This window comes from Salvelinus namaycush, chromosome 3 (assembly GCF_016432855.1).
Source record: "Salvelinus namaycush isolate Seneca chromosome 3, SaNama_1.0, whole genome shotgun sequence".
In the NCBI taxonomy this organism is placed as follows: domain Eukaryota; kingdom Metazoa; phylum Chordata; class Actinopteri; order Salmoniformes; family Salmonidae; genus Salvelinus; species Salvelinus namaycush.
Window position 1 is genome coordinate 29579699 of NC_052309.1, and position 23112 is coordinate 29602810.

At 43.2% G+C, this 23112-nt stretch overlaps 1 protein-coding gene across 1 annotated transcript in view; it reads right to left on the bottom strand.

Annotated features, from left to right (window-relative positions):
- Positions 1–2304: 2304 nt before the first annotated feature.
- dgat2 (diacylglycerol O-acyltransferase 2) overlaps positions 2305–23112 on the bottom strand; it is a 28297-nt gene continuing 7489 nt past the window's right edge. Inside the window, exons 3-8 of the mRNA XM_038990152.1 lie at positions 22658–22765; positions 17729–17799; positions 12467–12671; positions 11885–12059; positions 4427–4626; positions 2305–3957 (exon numbers count right to left, since the gene is read on the bottom strand). Of these exons, the coding sequence (XP_038846080.1) occupies positions 3803–3957; positions 4427–4626; positions 11885–12059; positions 12467–12671; positions 17729–17799; positions 22658–22765 (914 nt within the window). The 3' untranslated portion in view covers positions 2305–3802. The remainder of the gene's footprint in view (positions 3958–4426; positions 4627–11884; positions 12060–12466; positions 12672–17728; positions 17800–22657; positions 22766–23112) is intronic.

The window sequence follows — 23112 nt, forward strand, 5'->3', positions numbered from 1 at the left end:
ATTGATTTTCACTGCTACACAGACGATACACAACCTTCCATTTCTGTATCACCAGATGATTTTAGCTCCACAGATACATTATTAGACTGTGATTTAAATACTTGGATGTCTCACACCGTCCTTCAGCTGAATCAAGACGAGACCGAGGTACTTATTGTTGGAGCCAAAGCACAGTGAGAAAATCTAGCTACACATTTTAATTCACGGGTAATAAAGGTAAAACACCAGGTAAAAAAACCTAGGTGTTATTTTAGATTCTGAACATTTTTTTTTATCACACATTAGGAATGTGACCAAAATAGCTTTTTACCACCTGAGGAACATTGACACGTGTGGTCGTTTCTCTCTCAGCCTGATACAGAGTGACTCATCCATGCTTTTATTACAAGCAGACTTGACTACTGTAATTCTCTCCTGTCTGGTCTATCCAAGAAAGCCATTGGTCAACTGAAAAACATACAGAATGCTGCAGCACGGCTACTGACCAAGACCAGATGGAGAGCACACATTACACCCATTTTAAGGTCTCTGCACTGGCTGCCTGTGAGTTTTAGAATTCATTTTAAGATTGGTTTTTAAATCAATCCACAATTGTGCAGCCCAATACATGTCAGACATGCTTTTAAGTTATGTACCCAGTAGGGCCTTCAGGTCCTCTGGCACTGGCCTTTTAACTATCCCAAAGCCTAGGACCATGAGGCATGAAGAGGCAGCCTTTAGTTATTATGCCCCCCGCCTCTGGAATAGCCTGCCAGAGAACCTGGGGGGGCTGAAACTGTGGACATATTTAAAAGCGATCTTAAAACACATATTTTTTGCTTTGCTTTTCCTTACGGTGCTTTTTAGTTGTTCAGTTTGAGTCAATATTTTGTTTTTTATTTTATGTTTGTTGTGTAGTTAATATTTCAGCTTTTATTTTAATTGTTTTTTATGTTTTTTTCCTGTAACCCACGTTGCGTTACATTCCATGTCTGATATGGGCTGTATAAAGCTTAATTTGATTTGATTTGATGTTGTGAACAGAGTTCCCCATTGTGGCAGTGGAGCTATGGTATGGGTAGGTATAAGCTACGGACAACGAACATAATTGCATTTTAACAATGGCAAGTTGAATGCACAGAGATAACGTGACGAGATCCTGAGGCCCATTGTTGTGCCATTCATCCGCCACAATCACCTCATGGTAATGCATGGCCCCGTGTCGCAAGGATCTGTACACAATTTCTGGAAGCTGACAATTTCCCAGTTCTTCCATGGCCTGCATACTCACCAGACATGTCACCCATTGAGTATGTTTGGGATGCTCTAGATCGACGTGTGTGTTCCAGTTCCCGCCATTATCCAACAACTTCGCACAGCCATTGAAGAAGAGTGGGACACAGGATGCAGTTCATAATAATGGCCGGAACGGAGCTAATGGAATGGCATTAAACACCATCATGTGTTTGATGTTTATTTAACTAGGCAAGTCAGTTAAGAACAAAATCTTATTAACCACGGCCTACCCTGGCCAAACCCTAACCCGGACGATGCTGGGTCAATTGTGTGCCGCCCTATGGGACTCCAATCACAGCGGGTTGTGATACAGCCTGTAATTGAACCAGGGTCTGTAGCGACGCCTCTAGCACTGAGATGTAGTGCCTTAGACCGCCGCGCCACTCGGGAGCCCATGTATTTGTTACCATTCCACCAATTCCACTCCAGTCATTAGAACGAGCCCATCCTCCCCAATTAAGGTGCCACCAACCTCCTGTGGAGTGGGACAACATTCCACAGGCCACAATTAACAGCCTGATCAACTCTATATGAAGAAGATGTGTTGTGCTGCATGAGGCAAATGGTGATCACACCAGATACTGACTGGTTTACTGAGCCATGCCCCAACCTTTCTTTTAAAGTACCTGTGACCAGCAGATGATCTGTATTCCCAGTCATGTGAAATCCATAGATTAGTGACTAATGAATTTATTTCAATTGACTGATTTGCTATTATGAACAGTAACTCTAACTCGTAAAATCTTTGAAGTAGTTGCATATTGAGTTTATATTTCTGTTCAGTGTATTTGTACTAATGCATGCATGCAACTGTCCTTAGGACCTTTTTGTTTCTATTGTCCTTATTTTAAATGTCTTTAGTTCTGATCTTGAGCTGTTCCTGTCTAATGATGTTCTGTATTATGTCATGTTTTATGTTTTGTGTGGACCCCAGGAAGAGTAGCTGCTGCTTCAGGGGATCCTAATAAAATACAAAACACTAAAAAGATGCAATGTTGTTTCTATGGTGTGATGACAGGAAAAAAAACATTTACGAAGACATGTTAAGTTTTATTCTAAAAACATAAAAAGTTTCATTTTAAGGAGACAGATTTTGCTCAAGCTATTCATTCACAACATAAAAGGCATTGGCTGCTGTTTATTGCACATGAATTAAGAGAGTGAAATGTTTACTGCTCTTTACAAGAAGTTAATGTCGAAGCTAGAAAAATTTACATTTCAAATGACACTTCTATTTAGCACTCATCACCAACCTCAACATTTCACCACATGGCAAAATAATTGTAGTCTTTTCATCTTGCATAATAATTGTAGTCTTTTCATCTTGCATAATATACAAACAGTCCTGCACCTAAGATAATTGGCAGGACGATAGACTTGATATGCCCAGTAATTTCTCAAACACTTGTTGGTAATTACCAGGAGAGTTTGACTTTTAACTCTAATCCAAATGTGTGATAGAAAAACCCTTATACTGTACATTTGCCATTTTACTCAATTGAGTAGAACCCCACAATAAGTGTATTTTATTTCTACAAGGCACATGCTTTACAATCCCTTTCTTTTCATGACATTCATCACTGATCTGCCCTCTGTGTGGAGGAAGAACTGTTCTTACATCATCAAAATCGTCAACAACTACAGTACATGGGGCATCAAGGCACTAAACACTCTGCAGCCCAGTCAATAAAAATGTGACAGGAATTTTTCAATAAGGCACATTTTAGAGAAGTACCTCAGAGGGTTGTAACAAATACAAAAAGTGCATCAATATATTAATTTAAAAACGTTTTTTTAAATTGTTCCGTTCGACAAGGGAGGACAGGTTTTTTCTTATTTACATAATACAATACTTAGTGGCATCATATAATCACAATCTAAATCCATTAGAATTACTTCACCTTCCAGTTTCAATAAAGTATGCGTGTGCTGGGAGGGGACACCCGTCAGCTCTTTGGCTCAATTACCACACTATTAACTTCTCAGTGAGGCCATACCATTACAATTGCATTGTTTGTGCATTTAGCAAAAAATAAATAAAGGCCTCAAAACATCTGATATTGAACTTTTTTTAGGGCCTAATATGTGACAGCTACATGGATGCATGGGGGAAACAAACATGGTGCTTGTGTGTATAACCTTCTAGTGCCACCTAGTGGGAGTTCCACACTGCAAGTGATCGTATCTTATCAAACTATACTCCCTCATCTCTTCTGTCATGGAACATATCTATAAATGTGGCATACACTGAAGAGACTCCATTTGGAGACATTTAAGTTAGTCAACTTTGCTATTGGCAAGGACTAGGTCAAGGAGAATAGTAAGGCAACCTAAAACCTGCCATTTTCACCCTGAGTGGAGTAGGGACGTGAGCCTTGTATACTGGACGAGGATGAGAGCGCTGTGGGTTTATTCCCACAACTTTATGCATATCGATTGAATTCCAGAGACAATCAATCAGAGCCATGCACGTGAATGGGGTGTCGAGGCTGAACAAGGTTCCGAGGGGGTCCCACTCACTCTTTCCTCATTGGATGTGCAGGATGTCACTCTCTTTCAATCCGAAGCGGGTCTTATACTTGTCAAAGAGGCTCCTGAGGGACTTGATGTACATGGCATGGTACAGTTCCACCATATCCCGAGTAGGCTCCTCAACCTTTGGTACCGTGATCGGTTCACCCACTAAGAGAAGGGGGTAAAAATCAATATCCGCACAATCAACTTTGACATTTTACTTTTTGGTTTGACGAACTGCAACGTTTAACATGAACATGGCCTTGATGCAGGGAAGAGAAAATGTTGACTGTGTGGTTGGTTCTGTTAACACAGAGGAGCTAGAGTTGCCCTTGAACTGCTTGGTAGTAACCATAACCTGACCTAGCATTGTAATTACTTAAGATTTTTACAGATGGACAATAATCTACAGATCCTGGCTGACAGAACAATTTGAGTTGAGCATATATTTTGATAGATAAGATCAATAAGATAGATGGATAACAGGAGGCTGCTGAGGGGAGGATGGCTCATAATAATGGGCGGAACAGAGCGAATAGCATCAAACACATGGCCTGGATCACTATCAGAAACTAAGTCATCCAGCACTAAATGCCTGAGAGACACTTTCAGTGTGGTCTTGGAGAGGGTTTCTCACCGATGGTGGTGATGGGTTTATTGTAAGGCACCATTCCCCAGGAGTCGGAGAAGAGGCCACAGCCATGGAACAGACAGGGAGCAAAGCCCAGAATCTTCTGCAGCCGCTTCTGAGCTAGCCGACACCAGGTTCCCTCCTCAAAGATCACCTGCTTGTACACATTGTTCTCCCCAAAGGAGTAGACCGGCACCAGGTCAGACCTGACAGAGAGCAAGGGTTTACATTAGTCTCCAGAAGTTACTCATAGGGCATAATGGATATCACCTGATCTCTGAATGATGATGACTTGTTTTGGTGCTTCCCTGCTCTATTTCAACATGTCATGAAAACACATTATGAGGAATTTAGAAAAGGAACCTTTGGGAAGCATTTAACCAGGGTAACATAGGCCTACATGCCACTTGTCTTAGAGATCCTAAAAATATGAGCCAGTGACCCAGAAACGTACTGTACATGCCAGGGGAAATTAGCAATCATGCATGTTATCGAAGGTTGTTGTGAATGAGGGTCTAATCTACATAACATTTTATACAACCTCTAAGACACCATTAACCAGCGTATCTACAATCAACCATCAAACAATATTTATCACTGAAGTGGGCTTGTTTGTGTAATATTTGTGTTGTGGAGAAATGACCAGGCAGGAGACGGGAGTACAGTTAGTTTTCGTTTAGTCAAAACCTCTCGTGCTCTACAGTTCCCGGGCACACTAGTGCATTTCCTATTAGGTGTAGTAACGTAACACTGTCGTAATACATCACCGCTTAGTAACAGCATAGTAACTAATATAAACAGATGTAGATCCCAGATACTACACTCCTCCCCCATAGTTTTTAACTCCCAGAGAACAGGGTAAATATGTTAGGGAACTACTAATGAAATATCTGAACAATGCATTCTTAACATTTTTCAACTACTGGGTTGAAGCAGACTTTTCAGAGCCCAGCACAAATCCAGGGGATTATTCTGCCCCGAAGATGGAGTTTGTGTCCTAATAACTAACCCAGGTAATGTCCGTTTTCTTTCCTTTTATCTAGGACATATTAAAGTGTTTGTTTGTTTTACTGTCTGTTACCTTAAACAGCTCAACTCACAGGTCAAGCTTTTGAGGTGCCCTTCACTGTCGAATAGGATATCTCCGCTCCTCCTGGGCTTCCGGTAGTGGGCCAGGTTCGGGTGGAAGGTCAGGCTCTGTCTCTCCCGTACGTCCACAGTCAGGAGAATAGTCCTGGGGGTCGTTATTGTTCTTGTTCTCTCAGCGTTTCTCTGCTGGGGCGTTGGACCGTAGCAGATGATCCACATGAACGTTGACCTGGCGATGACCAATTTGGACTTGGTAAGTCAAAGGTCCTTTGCGTTGCAAGATCACACCTGAGTTCCACAGGCTCTTGGGGTGTCTGAAATCACGTACCATCACCCTCTCTCCCTCTGAATTCTCTGACAGTCTTTGAGTGTCTGTCATGAGCTTTCTTCTGCTGTAGCTGGTGCTTTGCCACAGTGCTTGACAAGTCTGGTTTCAACAATGTCAGGCGGGTACGTGGTTGGCGTCTCAGAAACAGTTCAGCTGGTGTACATTCCGTTACTGTGTGTGGTGTGTTGCGGTAAGTAAACAGGAACCGGGGAAGCCTTTGTTGGGTGGGCACAGACTGAACCTCGAGTCTAGTCCAGGCCTTCTTAAAGGTTTGCACGGCTCTCTCCGCTGCTCCGTTTGATGCCGGATGGTAAGGTGGTGACCGGATGTGCCTTACTCCATTGTTCTTGAGAAACATTTCAAAATCGTTTGACGTGAAAGGAGGGCCATTGTCCGATACGAGCTCCTTGACTAGTCCAAAGGATGCGAACAGGTGTCTGAGAAGATTGATGGTCTTCTCAGCTGTGGTCAGTTGAGTAGGGAACACTTCCATCCACTTGGAATGGACATCGACGACAACAAGGAAATGTTGCTTGTCAATCTCGGCGTAATCCACATGGATGCGTTCCCAAGGTGTAGCAGCCCAGGACCATGGATGAAGAGGTGCAGCAGCAGGCTTGTTGCGAACAGCTTCACAAGGTGAGCAGTGGCCTACATGCTGTTGAATGTCCTGATCCAGTCCAAGCCACCACAGATAACTGCGAGCGAGTGCTTTCATTCGAGTGATCCCTGGATGTCCCTCATGCAGGTCAGATAGCAGTCTCCTCTGGAATTTGTGAGGTACCACCACCCTTGATCCCCACAGAACACATCCTTGATCAGTGGACAACTGGTCTTTCTTGTCGATGAATGGACGAAGGTTATCGTCATTTACAAAGTTTGGCCAACCTCCTAATGTTAAGTCCAAGACTTTGGAAAGCACTGGATCTTTCCTTGTTTCCTCTGCTATGTCTGAAGCAGATATGGGCAGTTCGTCAATGAGAGAGATCTGGAAGACTGCTCTATCATCTTCACTGTCGGAGTCACTATTGCATGGTAGTCTTGATAGTGCATCTGCATTTGCGTGATCACTGGATCGTCTGTACTCAATCTCGTAGTCGTAGGCTAACAATATCAGAGCCCAACGTTGCATTTGAAGTGCAGCAAGGGTTGGTATAGCTGATTTTGGTCCAAGGATGGCCAACAGAGGCTTGTGATCTGTCAGCAGTTGGAACTTCCTTCCGTACAGGTATTTGTGAAACTTCTTCACTCCGAATATTATGCTCAGGGCTTCCTTCTCAATTTGAGCATAATTTTTCTCACTTGGTGACAGAGTCCGTGATGCAAATGCAATAGGGTGTTCTTCACCTGACGATAGAACATGTGAGATGACGGCTCCTACTCCGTATGGAGATGCATCACACGCGAGTCACATCTCTGTGTTGTAGTGGGCAAGCCACTTGCTCTTTAGCAGACGATGTTTGCAAGTCTTGAATGCTTCTTCGCATTGTGGGGACCAATTCCACTTTGTATCGGCCTGCAGCAGTTGGTGAAGCGGATGTAACAATGTGGACAAGTTTGCCACAAACTTTCCGTAATAGTTCAGGAGCCCCAAAAATGACCTCAGCTCTGAGATATTTGTGGGTGCTGGTGCGTTTACGATTGCTTCCACCTTGCTGTTGGTTGGGTGCAGGCCTTGTGCATCAATCTTGTATCCGAGATACTCCACTGAGTCCTGGAGGAACTCACACTTGCTGCGTTTCATTCTCACTCCGTATTTCTCCAGTCTTGACATCACTTTGTCCAGCACTACAAGGTGCTCTCCAATGGTTGGTGCTGACACGAGGATGTCGTCCATGAAGCACACAACGTTGTCTATACCGTCCAAGATCTGATCCATTGTGTGTTGGAATATCGCTGGAGCTGTCGAGATTCCATAGGCCAAGCGATTGAATCTGAATAGCCCCTTGTGTGTATTGATGGTCAGATACTGTTCTGACTCCGGATCCAGCTTCAGTTGCTGATAAGCGAATGCCAGGTCCAGCTTACTGAAAACCTTCCCACCAGCTAGAGTGGCAAACAGATCTTCAGCGTTTGGTAGTGGATATTCCTCTGGTAGTATGCAGCGATTTACTGTGACCTTGTAGTCACCGCACATTCTGACGGTCTTGTCTTTCTTTGGGACTACAACAATCGGAGCGGCCCAGTCGCTCCTCGCTACTTTCGTGATTATGTTATTCTTCTGTAGGCGGTCCAGTTCCTTCTCTACTGCTTCCTTAAGAGCATAGGGAACTGGACGTGGTTTGTGAAAGATAGGCTTGGTTCCTTCTTGCACTCTGACTTTTGCTGTGAAGTCTTGTATTTCGCCGTAGCCATCTTTGAAAAGTTCTTTGTGCTTCTCCAGCATGTTAGTGAGTGTAGCCTGACTCACTGGTTTGTCCTTTCTCAGACTGAAGATTTCTCCCCAGTTCAACTTGATCTTTTGTAGCCAGTTTCTGCCTAGCAAGGCTGATTTTTCTCCTTTAACAATGACAAGCGGTAGCGTCCACTCCTTCCCCTCATACCGGACTGGTACCTGGATCTGCCCTAACACAGGAATAGTGTCACCAGTGTATGAAGAAAGGCGGATGGACGCTGGCTGAAGAGGGCACTCTTTCAGTTTTTCTTTGTAGAGTCTCTCTGGAACCAGAGATACAGACGCTCCGGTGTCCAGCTGCATTTTTACCGGTTTTCCCGCTAACTCCATGTTGAGATAGATTCCATCTTTTTGTTGTTGAGCTGTGTACACTGTGGACAGTTCCAATACTGTTTCAGTAGTACCTTCCTCTTCTTGTGCTGCGTCTGACACTGTGCGCTCTTGCTGTGCGTTTTGAGGCTTTACACACTTTCTGTAAATGTCCAACCTTTCCACAATTGTGGCACTTTACATTTTGGAATCGACATTCACTGTGCTGATGATTATCTCCCCCACATCTGTAGCAACTTGGCTTAGACCTTTGAGATGTGGGCTGCTTTGTTCTTGTGTAACCTTGAGGACGGGACTGAGAAGTGTGACTTTTGTGAGCCTTTTTCACCACGTGCATCACTGACCTTGTGAACACCTTTCTGACGTTCTGCATATCCCGATAGCTCAATAGTATCCCTGTGGGCAAGCTCGAGTCCAAGTGCGATATCACAGGCTTTCTGAAAGGTCAGGTCCTTCTCTGACAGAAGCCTTCTGTGATATGCTTCACCTGTGAGACCACATACAAACTTGTCTCGAAGAGCATCATCAAGAAATTGTGCAAACTCACATGTACTTGCCAGCCTTTTCAAAGCAAGGATGTAGTCAGCCACGGTTTCCCCTTGACTCTGGTGACGTTGGTAAAATCTGAAACGTTCTGCAATGAGAATTGGCTTAGGCTTGAAATGCCTTGAAAGAGTTTCAGTCAGTTCTGCATAGTTCAACTCCACTGCTTTTATTGGTTCAATGAGACCTTTCAGCAATCCATACTCAGTTGGACCCAAAACACTGAGAAATACGTCTGCTTTCTTTTCATCTTTGATTTCATTTGCAGCCAGCCAACGCTCAAAACGCTCCAAATAGGAATCAAAATCCTCTTTTGTAGCCTCAAACTCTGGTACTCGACCAATGGTTGCCATTTTCACAGTTAATTGTTCAGTTTCCTTATTCCTTAATTTTCATCTAATTCTTCACTTCAGAAGTTTCTGCAATTACTTCGTTCACTGCACTCATTTGTAATAATGTACACACCGTGTTACGTTCCTTCTTCCTTTTTTTTTCTTTCTTGACAATATTTCTCCACTGAGATCGCCTAATTTCAATGGGTTCAATGACAGTTTTTTTTATTTAACCACCAGAGGGCAGTGTCGCTATTCTGGACTCCAATAGTCTTGCTACTTGGCAGCTCCTGAACACTGTACCTGCTAGCAGTGCTTAGCCTTTTTTTACTGGCGAAAGAAAATAAAAAATAACTGACGAATTACGTAATTATTTTGAGTTTCATTACTCACGCAACATTCTTCCCTTCAAGCAATGTCCGTTAAAGAAGTTTAATCACCTCGTCGCCACTGTAATATTTGTGTTGTGGAGAAATGACCAGGCAGGAGACGGGAGTACAGTTAGTTTTCGTTTAGTCAAAACCTCTCGTGCTCTACAGTTCCCGGGCACACTAGTGCGCATGTGCATTTCCTATTAGGTGTAGTAACGTAACACTGTCGTAATACATCACCGCTTAGTAACAGCATAGTAACTAATATAAACAGATGTAGATCCCAGATACTACAGTTTGGATAAGTTGAGCAAGTCAAAATGGCAGCCTAATGGGTCTGGAGTAGAGTGGGATTCCCAGTTAGTCTGATCTGGTCTACGCCAGCTCACTCAGTGTGCCGAAACAGTGTTCTCAGGAGTCACAATCTGATGGAGTCCATCCTTTGGCCTTGACCCAGGTGTCTGTGTACTATATGCCAGGAGGAGCTCTGAGCAATTGAGGACCAATTACCACACAAGTAAGTGTTTTGTGCCAATCAGGGTTGTGGTCAATTCCAATTTAAAATTCCAATTAAATTCACTCATGAAGTGGAGAATTTACATTGAATTCAATATAATTTCAACAATCTTGAAATTAGACCGTTTTGACTTTGAATTTAATTAGAATTCAATATTTGTAAATTTCACAGTTAATGAACTTCGTATCACAAATTGACTGCAATTTAAATAATTTCAATATAGCTAGGTTGTCTGAACAATGACATGATCAGCCTGAAGAAATTGGAATTTTCGGGGATAATATTGCATTAGAGATTGAATCCTTGGAATTGACCTAACATTGGAATTGAGAGGAAATGAATGTCTGAATTCAAAGACTGACCTGGAATTTGAATTAAATATAATTTTCAGGGAGGGGGGAATTGAATTAGAATATAATTTTTAGACTTAACCCAACCCTGGTGCCAATCCTATTGTTGAGCCAATTCTCTCGATTCAATCCAATTGGTCATAATGACATTAGATTTACGGTCTAATATTTCAAAAACTAGTGTTGAGGATAAACGTAGACAAAGTCCACTAAGGTAGGAATACTCCAGGGCTGTTTTGTGCAATACCTAACATCAATACGTTCACATTGGCAGACTAGATATCCTGCACTCTTCTTTAGCAGTTTATTCAGTTCAGTGTTTTTCTGTGCTGGCCCGATGAGATGTCTTACATAAAAACAAACACCATGTAGTCAGATCAATTGATGTGTGTAACAGAGAGGTACACTATGTACAAATAAGTATGTGGACACCCCTTCAAATTAGTGGATTTGGCAATTTCAGCATCACCCTTCCAGCATTGGCTGGAGTGGTGTAAAGAGCGCTGCCATTGGACTCTGAAGCAGTGGAAACGCGTTCTCTGGAGTGAATCACCACACTTGACCGTCTGGCAGTCCGACGGACGAATCTGGGTTTGGCGGATACGAGGAGAATGCTACCTGCCCCAATGTATAGTGCCAACTGTAAAGTTTGGTGGAAGAGGAATAATGGTCTGTGGCTGTTTTTTTATTTTTTATGGTTCGGACTAGTTAGTTCCAGTGAAGGGAAATCTTAAAGCTACAGCATACAATGACATTCTAAACGATTCAATGCTTCCAACTTTGTGGCAACAGTTTCAGCATGAGAATAACCCCATGGCCAAAGTGAGGTTCATACAGAAATGATTTGTCGAGATCGGTATGGAAGAACTTAACTGGCCTGCAAAGAGCCCTGACCTCAACCCCATCGAACACCTTTAGGATGAATTGGAACGCCGACTTCCCAGGCCTAATTGCCCAACATCAGTGCCTGACCTCACTAATGCTCTGAATGGAAGAAAGTCCATGCAGCAATGTTCCAACATCTAGTGGAAAGCCTTCCCAGAAGAGTGGCGTCTGTTAAACCAACAAAAGGGTGGACCAACTCCATATTAATGGCCATGATTTTGGAATGGGATGTTCGACGAGCAGGTGACCACATATTATTGCTCATGTAGTGTACGTGTGTGGCCAGGATTTGTGTATGGCAGAATGTTTGTGCTCTACTCTCACCCTTGCTGGAGGGCCAGCCTCACAAAGCCCTTGCGGTTATTCAGGGTGACAGAATTCATGCCTGGAGCACAGTTCAGAGATTCTGCTGCTCCCCCGACAACGATGACCACTGCGTTGCCAGTTCCATTCTGAGAGAGGAGGTAGTCGATGGAGTTACGATTCACTGGGCAGATACCTGACGCACGGGAGAGAATGGGGTTAGGCTCAGCAATCACACATGAGCCCAAAGACCAAACCATAAAGTCTGTTTTCAGTAGACATTATTTAAGAGAAAATACATACTGGTTGAGCACAGACACATATTATTGCTGTACATTTTACATTACACTGCAATACTACTCTAAATGACCAAATTAAGATAACCTGCACTGTTAGCTTTTGACAGAAGCAGCTCCCTACAATAGCGAGATCAGCAAATACAGGTTGGTAGACAGAGGCTGGCTGTTTCGTCCTGGCTGCGCAATAGGACAAAGCTCAGAGTTCTGCCAAATTACAGTCTGTAGATAAAGGGCTGTTATCAGCAGTTTAAAGAGAGAAGAGGCAGCCTCTTCAGAGGGACAAAACTCCCAGAAACCATCTCACCCCCAGACATGAGATAGTCTCTAAGGACTGGCATCCGGAAGTTTCCAGCCAGGGTGGCAAGAGAAGGCTTGATACCCGGGAACTTCTTGGAGAATCCAGTGGCCTCAGTCCCAAAGTTACAGAAGGCTCCGAAAGAGAAGATCCCATGGGGGTGGTACCCAAAGATGTAGTTTCGGCTGGGCAGCAGGTTATGTGTCTTGATGAGCTGGAAAAAAAGATGACAAGAGAGACATGATTAGACTGTACTATCACACCAGTCTCAGAGGAGAGGAGGTTTAGAGGATGTGTTAAGACTAATGTCCTGAAATTGGAACAGCTTATCATTTAAGCCCTGATATGATGCATCTTTTGCACTCAAGTAATAAAATAAATTTACAGGCAAATAAGGCAAAATGTGCGGTGTGTCTGGGATGTTTACCTGCACGTTTCCACTAAATAAAATGTATTTATATAGCCCTTCTTACATCAGCTGATATATCAAAGTGCTGTACAGCCTAAAACACCAAACAGCAAGCAATGCAGGTGTAGAAGCCAGTTCCATTCTGAGAGAGGAGGTAGTCGATGGAGTTACGGTTCACTGGGCAGATAGTGTGAACAGTAGTTTCATTACAGAGATGCAATACTGCCCCGGTCAACTGTAAATGCTGTTATTGTAAATTGTAAAGGTCTAAATCAAGTAACATTTTATTGGACACATACAAAATGGTTAGCAGATGTTAATTGGAGTGTAGCGAAATGCTTGTGCTTCTAGTTCCGACAGTGCAGTAATATCTAACAATTCCACAATGACTACCTAATCACACAAATCTAAAAGGGATGGAATAAGAATGTTTATTTAACCAGGTAGGCTAATTGAGAACAAGTTCTCATTTGTAACTGCGACCTGGCCAGGATAAAGCATAGCAATTTGACACGTACAACAACAGAGTTACACATGGAATAAACAAAACATACAGTCAATAATACAGTAGAAAAAATAAAACAAAAAGTCTATATACATTGAGTGCAAATGAGGTAAGACAAGGAAGACAATAAATAGGCCATGGTGGCGAAGTAATTACAATATAGCAATTAAACACTGGAATGGTAGATGTGCAGAAGATGAATGTGCAAGTAGAAATACTGGGGTGCCAAGGAGCAAGATAAATTAATAAAATACAGTATTGGGAATATATGTACATATTCATGAGTCGTCGCTCATATGGATGAGCGATGACCGAGCGGCATAGGCAAGATGCAATAGATGGTATAAAATGCAGTATATACACATATGAGATGAGTAATGTAAGATATGTAAACATTATTACAGTGGCATTATTTACTGTGACTAGTGATCCATTTATTAAAGTGGCCAATGATTCGAGTCTGTATGTAGGCAGCAGCCTCTCTGTGTTAGTGATGACTGTTTAAGAGTCTGATGGGCCAGCTTTGATGCACCTGTACTGACCTCGCAGTGGCTCAGGTGGTTCTTGTCCTTGATAGTCTTTTTGGCCTTCCTGTGACATCGGGTGCTGTAGGTGTCCTGGAGGGCAGGTAGTTTGCCCCCGGTGATGCGTTGTGCAGACCACACCACCCTCTGGAGAGCCTTGTGGTTCAGGGCGGTGCAATTGCCGTACCAGGCGGTGATACAGCCCGACAGGATGCTCTCAATTGTGCATCTGTAAAAGTTTGTGAGGGTTTTAGGTGACAAGCCAAATTTCTTTAGCCTCCTGAGGTTGAAGAGGCGATGTTACGCCTTCTTCACCACACTGTCTGTGTGGGTGGACCATTTCAGTTTGTCTGTGATGTGTTCGCAGAGGAACTTAAAACGTTCCACCTTCTTCACTGCTGTCCCGTCAATGTGAATAGGGAGGTGCTCCCTCTGCTGTTTCCTGAAGTCCACGATCATCTCCTTTGTTTTATTGCCGTTGAGTGAGAGGTTGTTTTCCTGACACCACACTCCGAGTGCTCTCACCTCCTCCCTGTAAACTGTCTCGTCGTTGTTGGCAATCAAGCCCACTACTGTTGTGTCATCTGCAAACTTTGATTGAGTTGGAGGCGTGCATGGCCACGAGTGAACAGGGAGTACAGGAGGGGGCTGAGCACGCACCCTTGTGGGGCCCCAGTGTTGAGGATCAGCAAAGCGGAGGTGTTGTTTCCTACATTCACCACCTGGCGGCAGCCCGTCAGAAAGTCCAGGACCCAATTGCATAGGGCGGGGTTGAGACCCAGGGCCTCAAGGTTAATGATGAGCTTGGAAGGTACCATGGTGTTGAATGCTGAGCTAGAGTTAACCAGCATTCTTACATAGGTATTCCTCTTGTCCAGATGGTATAGGGCAGTGTGCAGTGTGATGGTGATTGCATCGTCTGTGGACCTGTTGGGGCGGTATGCGAACTGAAGTAGGTCTAGGGTGGCAGGTAAGGTGGAGGTGATATGATCCATGACTAGTCTCTCAAAGCACTTCATGATGACAGAAGTGAGTGCTACGGGGCGATAGTCATTTAGTTATCTTTGCCTTCTTGGGACAGGGAGTGATTGAATATGTCTAAAACACACCAGACAGCTGGTCTGCACATGCTCTGAGGACGCGGCTAGGGATGTCGTCTGGGCCAGCAGCCTTGCGAGGGTTAACACGTTTAAATGTCTTACTCACGTTGACCACGGAGAAGGAGAGGGGGGGCCCCACAGTTCTTGGTAGTGGGCCTCGTCGATGGCACAGTATTATCCTCAAAGCGGGCAAAGAAGGCGCTTAGTTTGTCTGGAAGCAAAACGGCGGCGTTTGTGACGTGGCTGGTTTTCTTTTTGTAGTCCGTAATTGTCTGTAGACCCTGCCACATACGTCTTGTGTCTGAGCTGTTGAATTGCAACTCCACTTTGTCCCTATACTGACATTTCGCTTGTTTCATTGCCTAGTTTATGTTATATATATATATTCCTAGTCATCTTTTCATGGTTAAATGTGGTGGTTCACGCTTTGTTGTGTGAATGCCGTCATCTATCCACGGTTTCTGGTTAGGGTAGGTTAATAGTCACAGTGGGTACAACATCTCCAATGCATTTCCTTATAAACTCACTCCATATTGTAAGGGCATGCACAGAGCCCTTACCTCAACCCCATCAACCGCCTTTGGGATGAATTGAAATGCCGACAGCGGGCCAAGACTAATCGACCAACATTAGTGCCCGACCTCACTAATGCTCGTGGCTGAATGGAAGCAAGTCCCTGCAACAATATCTCAACTTCTAGTGGAAGGCCTTCCCAGAAGAGTGAAGGCTGTTATTGCAGCAGAAGGGGGGCCAACTCCATATTAATGTCCATGATTTTGGAATGAGATGTTTGATGAGCAGGTGGCCACAGTGTACCTTTGATAAGCAGCTAGCCAGCTAGCTCCAATGCCAATTTTAAGTCTTTCTAAACTAATATCTGACAAACTCAGAAATATGAAGTTATTTCAGAATGAAAGTTAACTGGCTAGCGCATCATGCTGTGACATTGTTAGCTAGCCATCCTGGTGCACTCGATCTTTTGAGCTGACTGCTCGTTCTAAATAGTATAATCTATCTGTTCAAAAACAGTGTCAGCATGTGTAGCAGTGGTTATTCAGTTTGATATGCAAAAGTAAAATAGGTGTATTTATGCTGTTGCTCAAATGCACAAAATCACTTGAGAATGTTTGATTTTTAATAAATACATTTTTTTAAAGTTTGAAAACTTGCGATTATATTTCTGCCATGCTGCTTTGTTGACCACTCCAACCACCTTGTGCCCCGGGCATTCAGCCAATAACCGGCCACCGCTGTATTTGATAACATACATGCAGTGAGTGGAAGAGAGAAGGAGACCTTGCTGGCACTGCAAGATGTAAGCCACCGTCCCTGCATGCACTGACACACTCACGCTGCCACCAGCCAGGCCTGACTACCAGCTGGCATCCAACTGCATTAGTTGCACAAGCTAAAACAAGTTAAGCAACCATTCATCTGAAACAGGATGTTGACATGTGAAGTATCTAATGTGTCTTAAGCCCCACCAATACCTGGCATACAGTGCGTCTTTGAGCCAGAAAACCCTACAATTGATGCCCCTTAACTCCACATCACAAACAGCAGTAAACATCATCCTAGTTACCAACCCAAAAAAATACAATACTTTAAGTCTCTAATCGATGCAGAGACATGTTATCAAACACAGCCATTTTATTCAGTTTGCATCAGAGCTACTTGATGCAAATAAGTGATCATCAAGCCACTCAGACAGAAACAGTCAGTGCTCAAAGTATGGATCACAAGCAGGGCCAAAGTTCAAGCTCCAGAGGCAACACACACACACACACACCTGAATCCCCCCTGGCTGTTAACCAAACTGTCAATAATTGAGTAATTTAAGACTACCTTTATTCGGTGACCATATCCAAGATCTGGCTTCGCTTTAAGAGCCTTTGACTATACTTTCTATGTATGAGTGAAAGAGATTGTATGGTAAAACATTTATTGTAGGGTTAATGTTTCTAAAATGCTCCATTTTAAACACTTAAATCAAATAGCTGAACTGAAGGACAAGTAAACATAGCAGATGTAATTTGAATGCCGTTGGTTCATTGATATTCATGAGGAGTGTGAAGGCATACAAACAACTCAGCTAATTCAACCCTTGGTTAGCAGGGCAGCGAGAGAAAGCACAAGAGGAACTTGCCAAAAAATGTGAAGGCAAAAAATGTATTGCTGTTAGGATACCAAGAGAACGTGTCTCCCAACAATCTCCAGATGCGGAGGAGCGAAATAATACAAATTAGAAAAAAACTCAGCGATGAGCTGTCGCCTATCAGGCGGGGCAAAGCCTATCCTTTCAACCAACGTCAACTCCTTATAGCATCATCAGGGAACAGGAACCAACAGCTGATACTGGATACAGTCACAGATAAGGTTATCGTCAAGCTTGTGCTACAGCACACCATAATCAATAAAAACATTGATGCCCTTTAACTTTGTATCTGACCAGAAAAAGCACATTTTATCATCTGTACAGGCAGGCATATCCATGTTGTATTCCATCAAATTTCCAGTTTGATAGCAAACCTAATTATCTGGCCTTATGACAACGCATACACACTGACAAGTGAAAACCATCCCACTTTTATTTGTTTATACATCCTCCAATATAAAGAGGTCAAGATGCTACATAGCACTGAATGGCCCATTCCCAAATCACACATTCCACACACACCCGTAAGTTCACACATTATACCTTTAAAAATGTTAGGCCTATTCTTTTCCACTCACCCTGATGGGAAAGTAATCTCTGAAGTAAGTCCACACAGTCCAGTTCCTCACCCAAGAGGACCTCCTGCCACCTGAGAAAACCGAGGTAATGGATAGATCTCCAGTCAGAATAATACTGAATAATGAATCATGTAACCCACATAATGATTAATGTAAATAAACAGTAACATAGTGCCAATTAACTCAATTTCCCAGCACAGCTCCTTATGGTCACAGACACAAACCACTGCTTCTGAAATGACACCAGTTTCACACACACATTACCAGTCAAAAGTTTGGACACACCTACTCATTCAAGTGTTTTTCTTTAGTTTTACACATTGTAGAATAATAGTAAAGACATCAAAACTGTGAAATAAACATATGGAATCATGTAGTAACCAAAATAGTATTAAACAAATCAAAATATGTTTGAAGAATACAAGTAGCCACCCTTTGCCTTGATGACTGCCAAACGTGTGCAAGGCTTTCTCTCAACCAGCTTCATGAGGTAGTCACCTGGAATAAATTGCAATTAACAGGTGTGCCTTGTTTTAAAGTTAGTTTGTGGAATTTCTTTCCTTCTTAATGCGTTTAAGCCAATCAGTTCTGTAGTGACAAGGTAGGGGTGGTAAACAGAAGATAATATGGACTTGGTCTTTTACCAAATAGGGTTATGGCAAGGAGAGCTAAAATAAGCAAAGAGAAATGACAGTCTATCATTACTTTAAGACATGAAGGTCAGTCAATACAGAACATTTCAAGAACTTTGAAAGTTTCTTCAAGTGCAGTCACAAAAACCATCAAGCGCTATGATGAAACTGGCTGTCATGAGGACCGCCACAGGAAAGGAAGACCCAGAGTTACCTCTGCTGCAGAGGATATGTTCATTAGAATAACTGCACATTCAGATTGCAGCCCAAATAAATGCTACAGAGTTCAAGTAACAGACACATCTCAACATCAACTGTTCAGAGGAGACTGCGTGAATAAGGCCTTCATGGTTGACTTGCTGCAAAAAAAAACACTACTAAAGGACACCAATAATAAGAAGAGACTTGCTTAGGCCAAGAAACACAAGCAATGGACATTAGACCGGTGGAAATCTGTAATATGGTCTGATGGATTTTTGGTTCCAACTGCCGTGTCTTTGTGAGACGCAGGGTAGGTGAGCGGATGTTCTCCGCATGTGTGGTTCCCACCGTGAAGCATGGAGGAGGTGTGATGGTGCTTTGCTGGTGACACAATCAGTGATTTATTTAAAATTCAAGGCACACTTAAGCAGCATAGCTACCACAGCATTCTGCAGCGATACGCCATCCCATCTAGTTTGTGCTTAGTATGAGAGTGATGGAGTGCTGCATCAGACGACCTTGCCTCCACAATCACCCAACCTCAACCCAATTAGGATGAGTTGGACCACAGAGTGAAGGAAAAGCAGCCAACAAGTGCTCAGCATATGTGGGACCTTCAAGACTGTTGGAAAAACATTCCAGGTGAAGCTGGTTGAGAGAATGCCAAGATTGTGCAAAGCTGTCAAGGCAAAGTGTGGCTACTTTGAAGAATCTCAAATATTATTTAGATTTGTTTAACACTTTTTTGGTTACTACATTTCATAGTATTGATGTCGTCACTATTATTCTACAATGTAGAAAATAGTGAAACTAAAGAAAAACTCTTGAATGAGTAGGTGTGTCATACACACACGTTCATATGTTTGGGGCCACTTACATTTATTCCTGATTATTATTTGACCATGCTTGTCATTTATGAACATTTTGAAAATCTTGGCTCTCTCTAATTTTCTCCTTCTCTCTTTCTTTCTCTCTCTCGGAGGACCTGAACCCTAGGACCATACGTCAGGACTACCGGGCATGATGACTCCTTGCTGTCCCCAGTCCACCTGGCCTTGCTGCTATTCCAGTTTCAACTGTTCTGCCTGCGGTTATGGAACCGCCACCTGTCCCAGACCTGCTGTTTTCAACTCTTAATGATCGGCTATGAAAAGCCAACTGAAAATTATTCATGATTATTATTTGACCATGCTTGTCACTTATGAACATTTTGAACATCTTGGCATAGTTCTGTTATAATCTCCACCCGGCACAGCCAGAAGAGGACTGGCCACCCCTCATAGCCTGGTTCCTCTCTAGGTTTCTTCCTAGGTTTTGGCCTTTCTAGGGAGTTTTTCCTAGCCACCGTGCTTCTACACCTGCATTGCTTGCTGTTTGGGGTTTTAGGCTGGGTTTCTGTACAGCACTTCGAGATATTAGCTGATGTACGAAGGGCTATATAAAATAAACTTGATTGATTGACTTAGAAATGTCCTTGTTTTTGAAAGAAAAGCAACTTTTTTGTCCATTTAAAATAACATCAAATTGATCAGAAATACAGTGTAGACATTGTGACATTGTTAATGTTGCAAATGACTATTGTTGCTGGAAACTGCTGATTTTTAGTGGAATAACTATATAGTCATACAAAAAATAAATAAAATAATCTGCCGTTTCCAGCTACAATAGTAATTTACAACAATAACAATGTAACCTGTATTTCTGATCAATTTGATGTGATTTTAAAAATGGACCAAATAATTAGCTTTTCTTTCAAAAACAAGGACGCTTCTAAGTGACCCAAAACTTTTGAACGGTAGTGTATGTATATAAACTCAGCAAAATAACTATTCGTAAAAATCCAAATAACTTCACAGATCTTCATTGTAAAGGGTTTAAACACTGTTTCCCATGCTTGTTCAATGAACCATAAACAATTAATGAACATGCACCTGTGGAATGGTCGTTAAGACACTAACAGCTTACAGACGGTAGGCAATTAAGGTCACAGTTATGAAAACTTAGGACACTAAATAGGCCTTTATACGGACTCTGAAAAACACATTCATCTGCGTGAACGTGCCTTAGGCATGCTGCAAGGAGGCATGAGGACTGCACGTGGCCAGGGGAATAAAATTGCAATGTCCGTACTGTGAGACGCCTAAGACAGCTCTACAGGGAGACAGGATGGACAGCTGATCGCCCTCGCAGTGGCAGACCACATGTATCAAACACCTGCACAGGATCGGTACATCCGAACATCACACCACGGGACAGGTACAGGATGGCAACAACTGCCCGTATTAAACCAGGAACACACAATCCCTCCATCAGTGTTCAGACTGTCCGCAATAGGCTGAGAGAGGCTGGACTGAGGGCTTGTAGGCCTGTTGTAAGGCAGGTCCTCACCAGACATCACCAGCAACAACGTCGCCTATGGACCAGACAGGACTGGCAAAAAGTGCTCTTCACTGACAAGTCGTGGTTTTGTCTCACTGGGGGTGATGGTCGGATTCGCGGTTATCGTCAAAAGAATGAATGTTATACCGGGGCCTGTACTCTGGAGCGGGATCAAATTGGAGGTGGAGGGTCCGTCATGGTCTGGGGCAGTGTGTCACAGTATCATCGAACTGAGCTTGTTGTCATTGCAGGCAATCTCAACGCTGTGCGTTACAGGTAAGACATCCTCCTCCCTCATTTCGTACCCTTCCTGCAGGCTCATCCTGACATGACCCTCCACAAATTTCTTGTTAACAAACTATAGTTTTGGCAAGTTGGTTAGGACATCTACTTTGTGCATGACACAAGTAATTTTTCCAACAATTGTTTACAGACAGATTATTTCACTGTATCACAATTACAGTGGGTCAGAAGTTTACATACACTAAGTTGACTGTGCCTTAAACAGCTTGGAAAATTGCAGAAAATTATGTCATGGCTTTATAAGCTTCTGATAAATGATGTCAATTAGCCCGAGTCAATTGGAGGTGTACCTGTGGATGCATTTCAAGGCCTACCGTCAAACTCAGTGCCTCTTTGCTTGACATCATGGGAAAAATCTAAAGAAAGAGACCTTGGTCAAGGAGGTGACCAAGAACCCGATGGTCACTGACAGAGCTCTAGAGTTCCTCTGTGGAGATGGGAGAACCTTCCAGAATGACAACCATCTCTGCAGAACTCCACCAATCAGGCCTTTATGCTAGAGTGGCCAGACAGAAGCCACTCAGTAAAAGACACATGACAGCCCGCTTGGAGTTTGCCAAAAGGCACCTGAAGACTGAGACCATGAGACACAAGATTCTCTGGTCTGATGAAACCAAGGTTTAACTCTTTGGCCTGAATGCCAAGCATCCCGTCTGGAGGAAACCTGGCTACACCGTAGGGATGGTGCATGGTGGTGGCAGCATCATGCTGTGGGGATGTTTTTTCAGCGGCAGGGACTGGGAGACTAGTCAGGATTCAGACAAAGGTAAACAGAGCAAAGTACAGAGATCCTTGATTAAAACCTGCTCCAGAGCAAGTTTCTGAATGTCCTTGAGTGGCCCAGCCAGAGCCTGGACTTGAACATCTCTGGAGAGACCTGAAAATAGCTGTGCAGCAACGCTCCGCCACCAACCTGACAGAGCTTGGGAGGATCTGCATAGAAGAATGGGAGAAACTTCAAAATACAGGTGTGCCAAGCTTGTAGCGTCATACCCAAGAAGACTCGAGGCTGTAATCGCTGCCAAAGGTGCTTTAACAAAGTACTGAGTAAAGAGTCTGAATACTTATTTAAAAATGTGATATTTCCAGTTTTTATTTGTAATAAATTAGCAAAAATTTCTAAACATGTTTTTGCTTCGTCATTATGGGGTATTGTGTGTAGATTTAGGGAAAACACAATGTAATACATTTTATAATAAGGCTATAACCTAACAAAATGTGGAAAAAGTCAAGGGGTCTGAATACTTTGAAAGCACTGTATAGAAGGGCACAATTTAACCACAATAGGGCAACGGCAGCCATTAGGTTAAGTAAGGAACCGAAAGGTTGCCAGTTCAAATCCCAGGACTGACAGGGAAAAACCCTCTCAACCTGACCATTATTAAGAGCCGGTTTGAGTGACCGTGGTACTTGCCTTGTTTGGGGGTGTTCCAGTCGAAGATTAGCCAGGTAGTGTACATGGCAGCGATCACCCAGAGGTCTGTGCAGAACATGTAGATTAACAGCACAGTGCAGCTGATGCCTATGTGGTCAGATAGGAGAGAGAGCAGAGGAACAGCTATTCAGCACCTGCACTGTACTGTCAAGTATGCAGGCCACTAGGAACTGAGACATTTTTAGCTTCCAGTTATTGTGACATGGGGCAGTGCATTATCAGGCTGAAACTTGAGGTGTTGGTGGTAGATGAATGGCACAACAATGGGCCTCAGGATCTCATTACGGTATCTCTGTGCATTCAAATTGCCATTGATAAAATGCAACTGTGTTCATTGTCAATAGCTTATGCCTGCCCATACCATAACCCCACCATGGGACACTCTGTTCACAACGTTGACATTAGCAAATCGCTCGCCCACACACGCCGTCTGC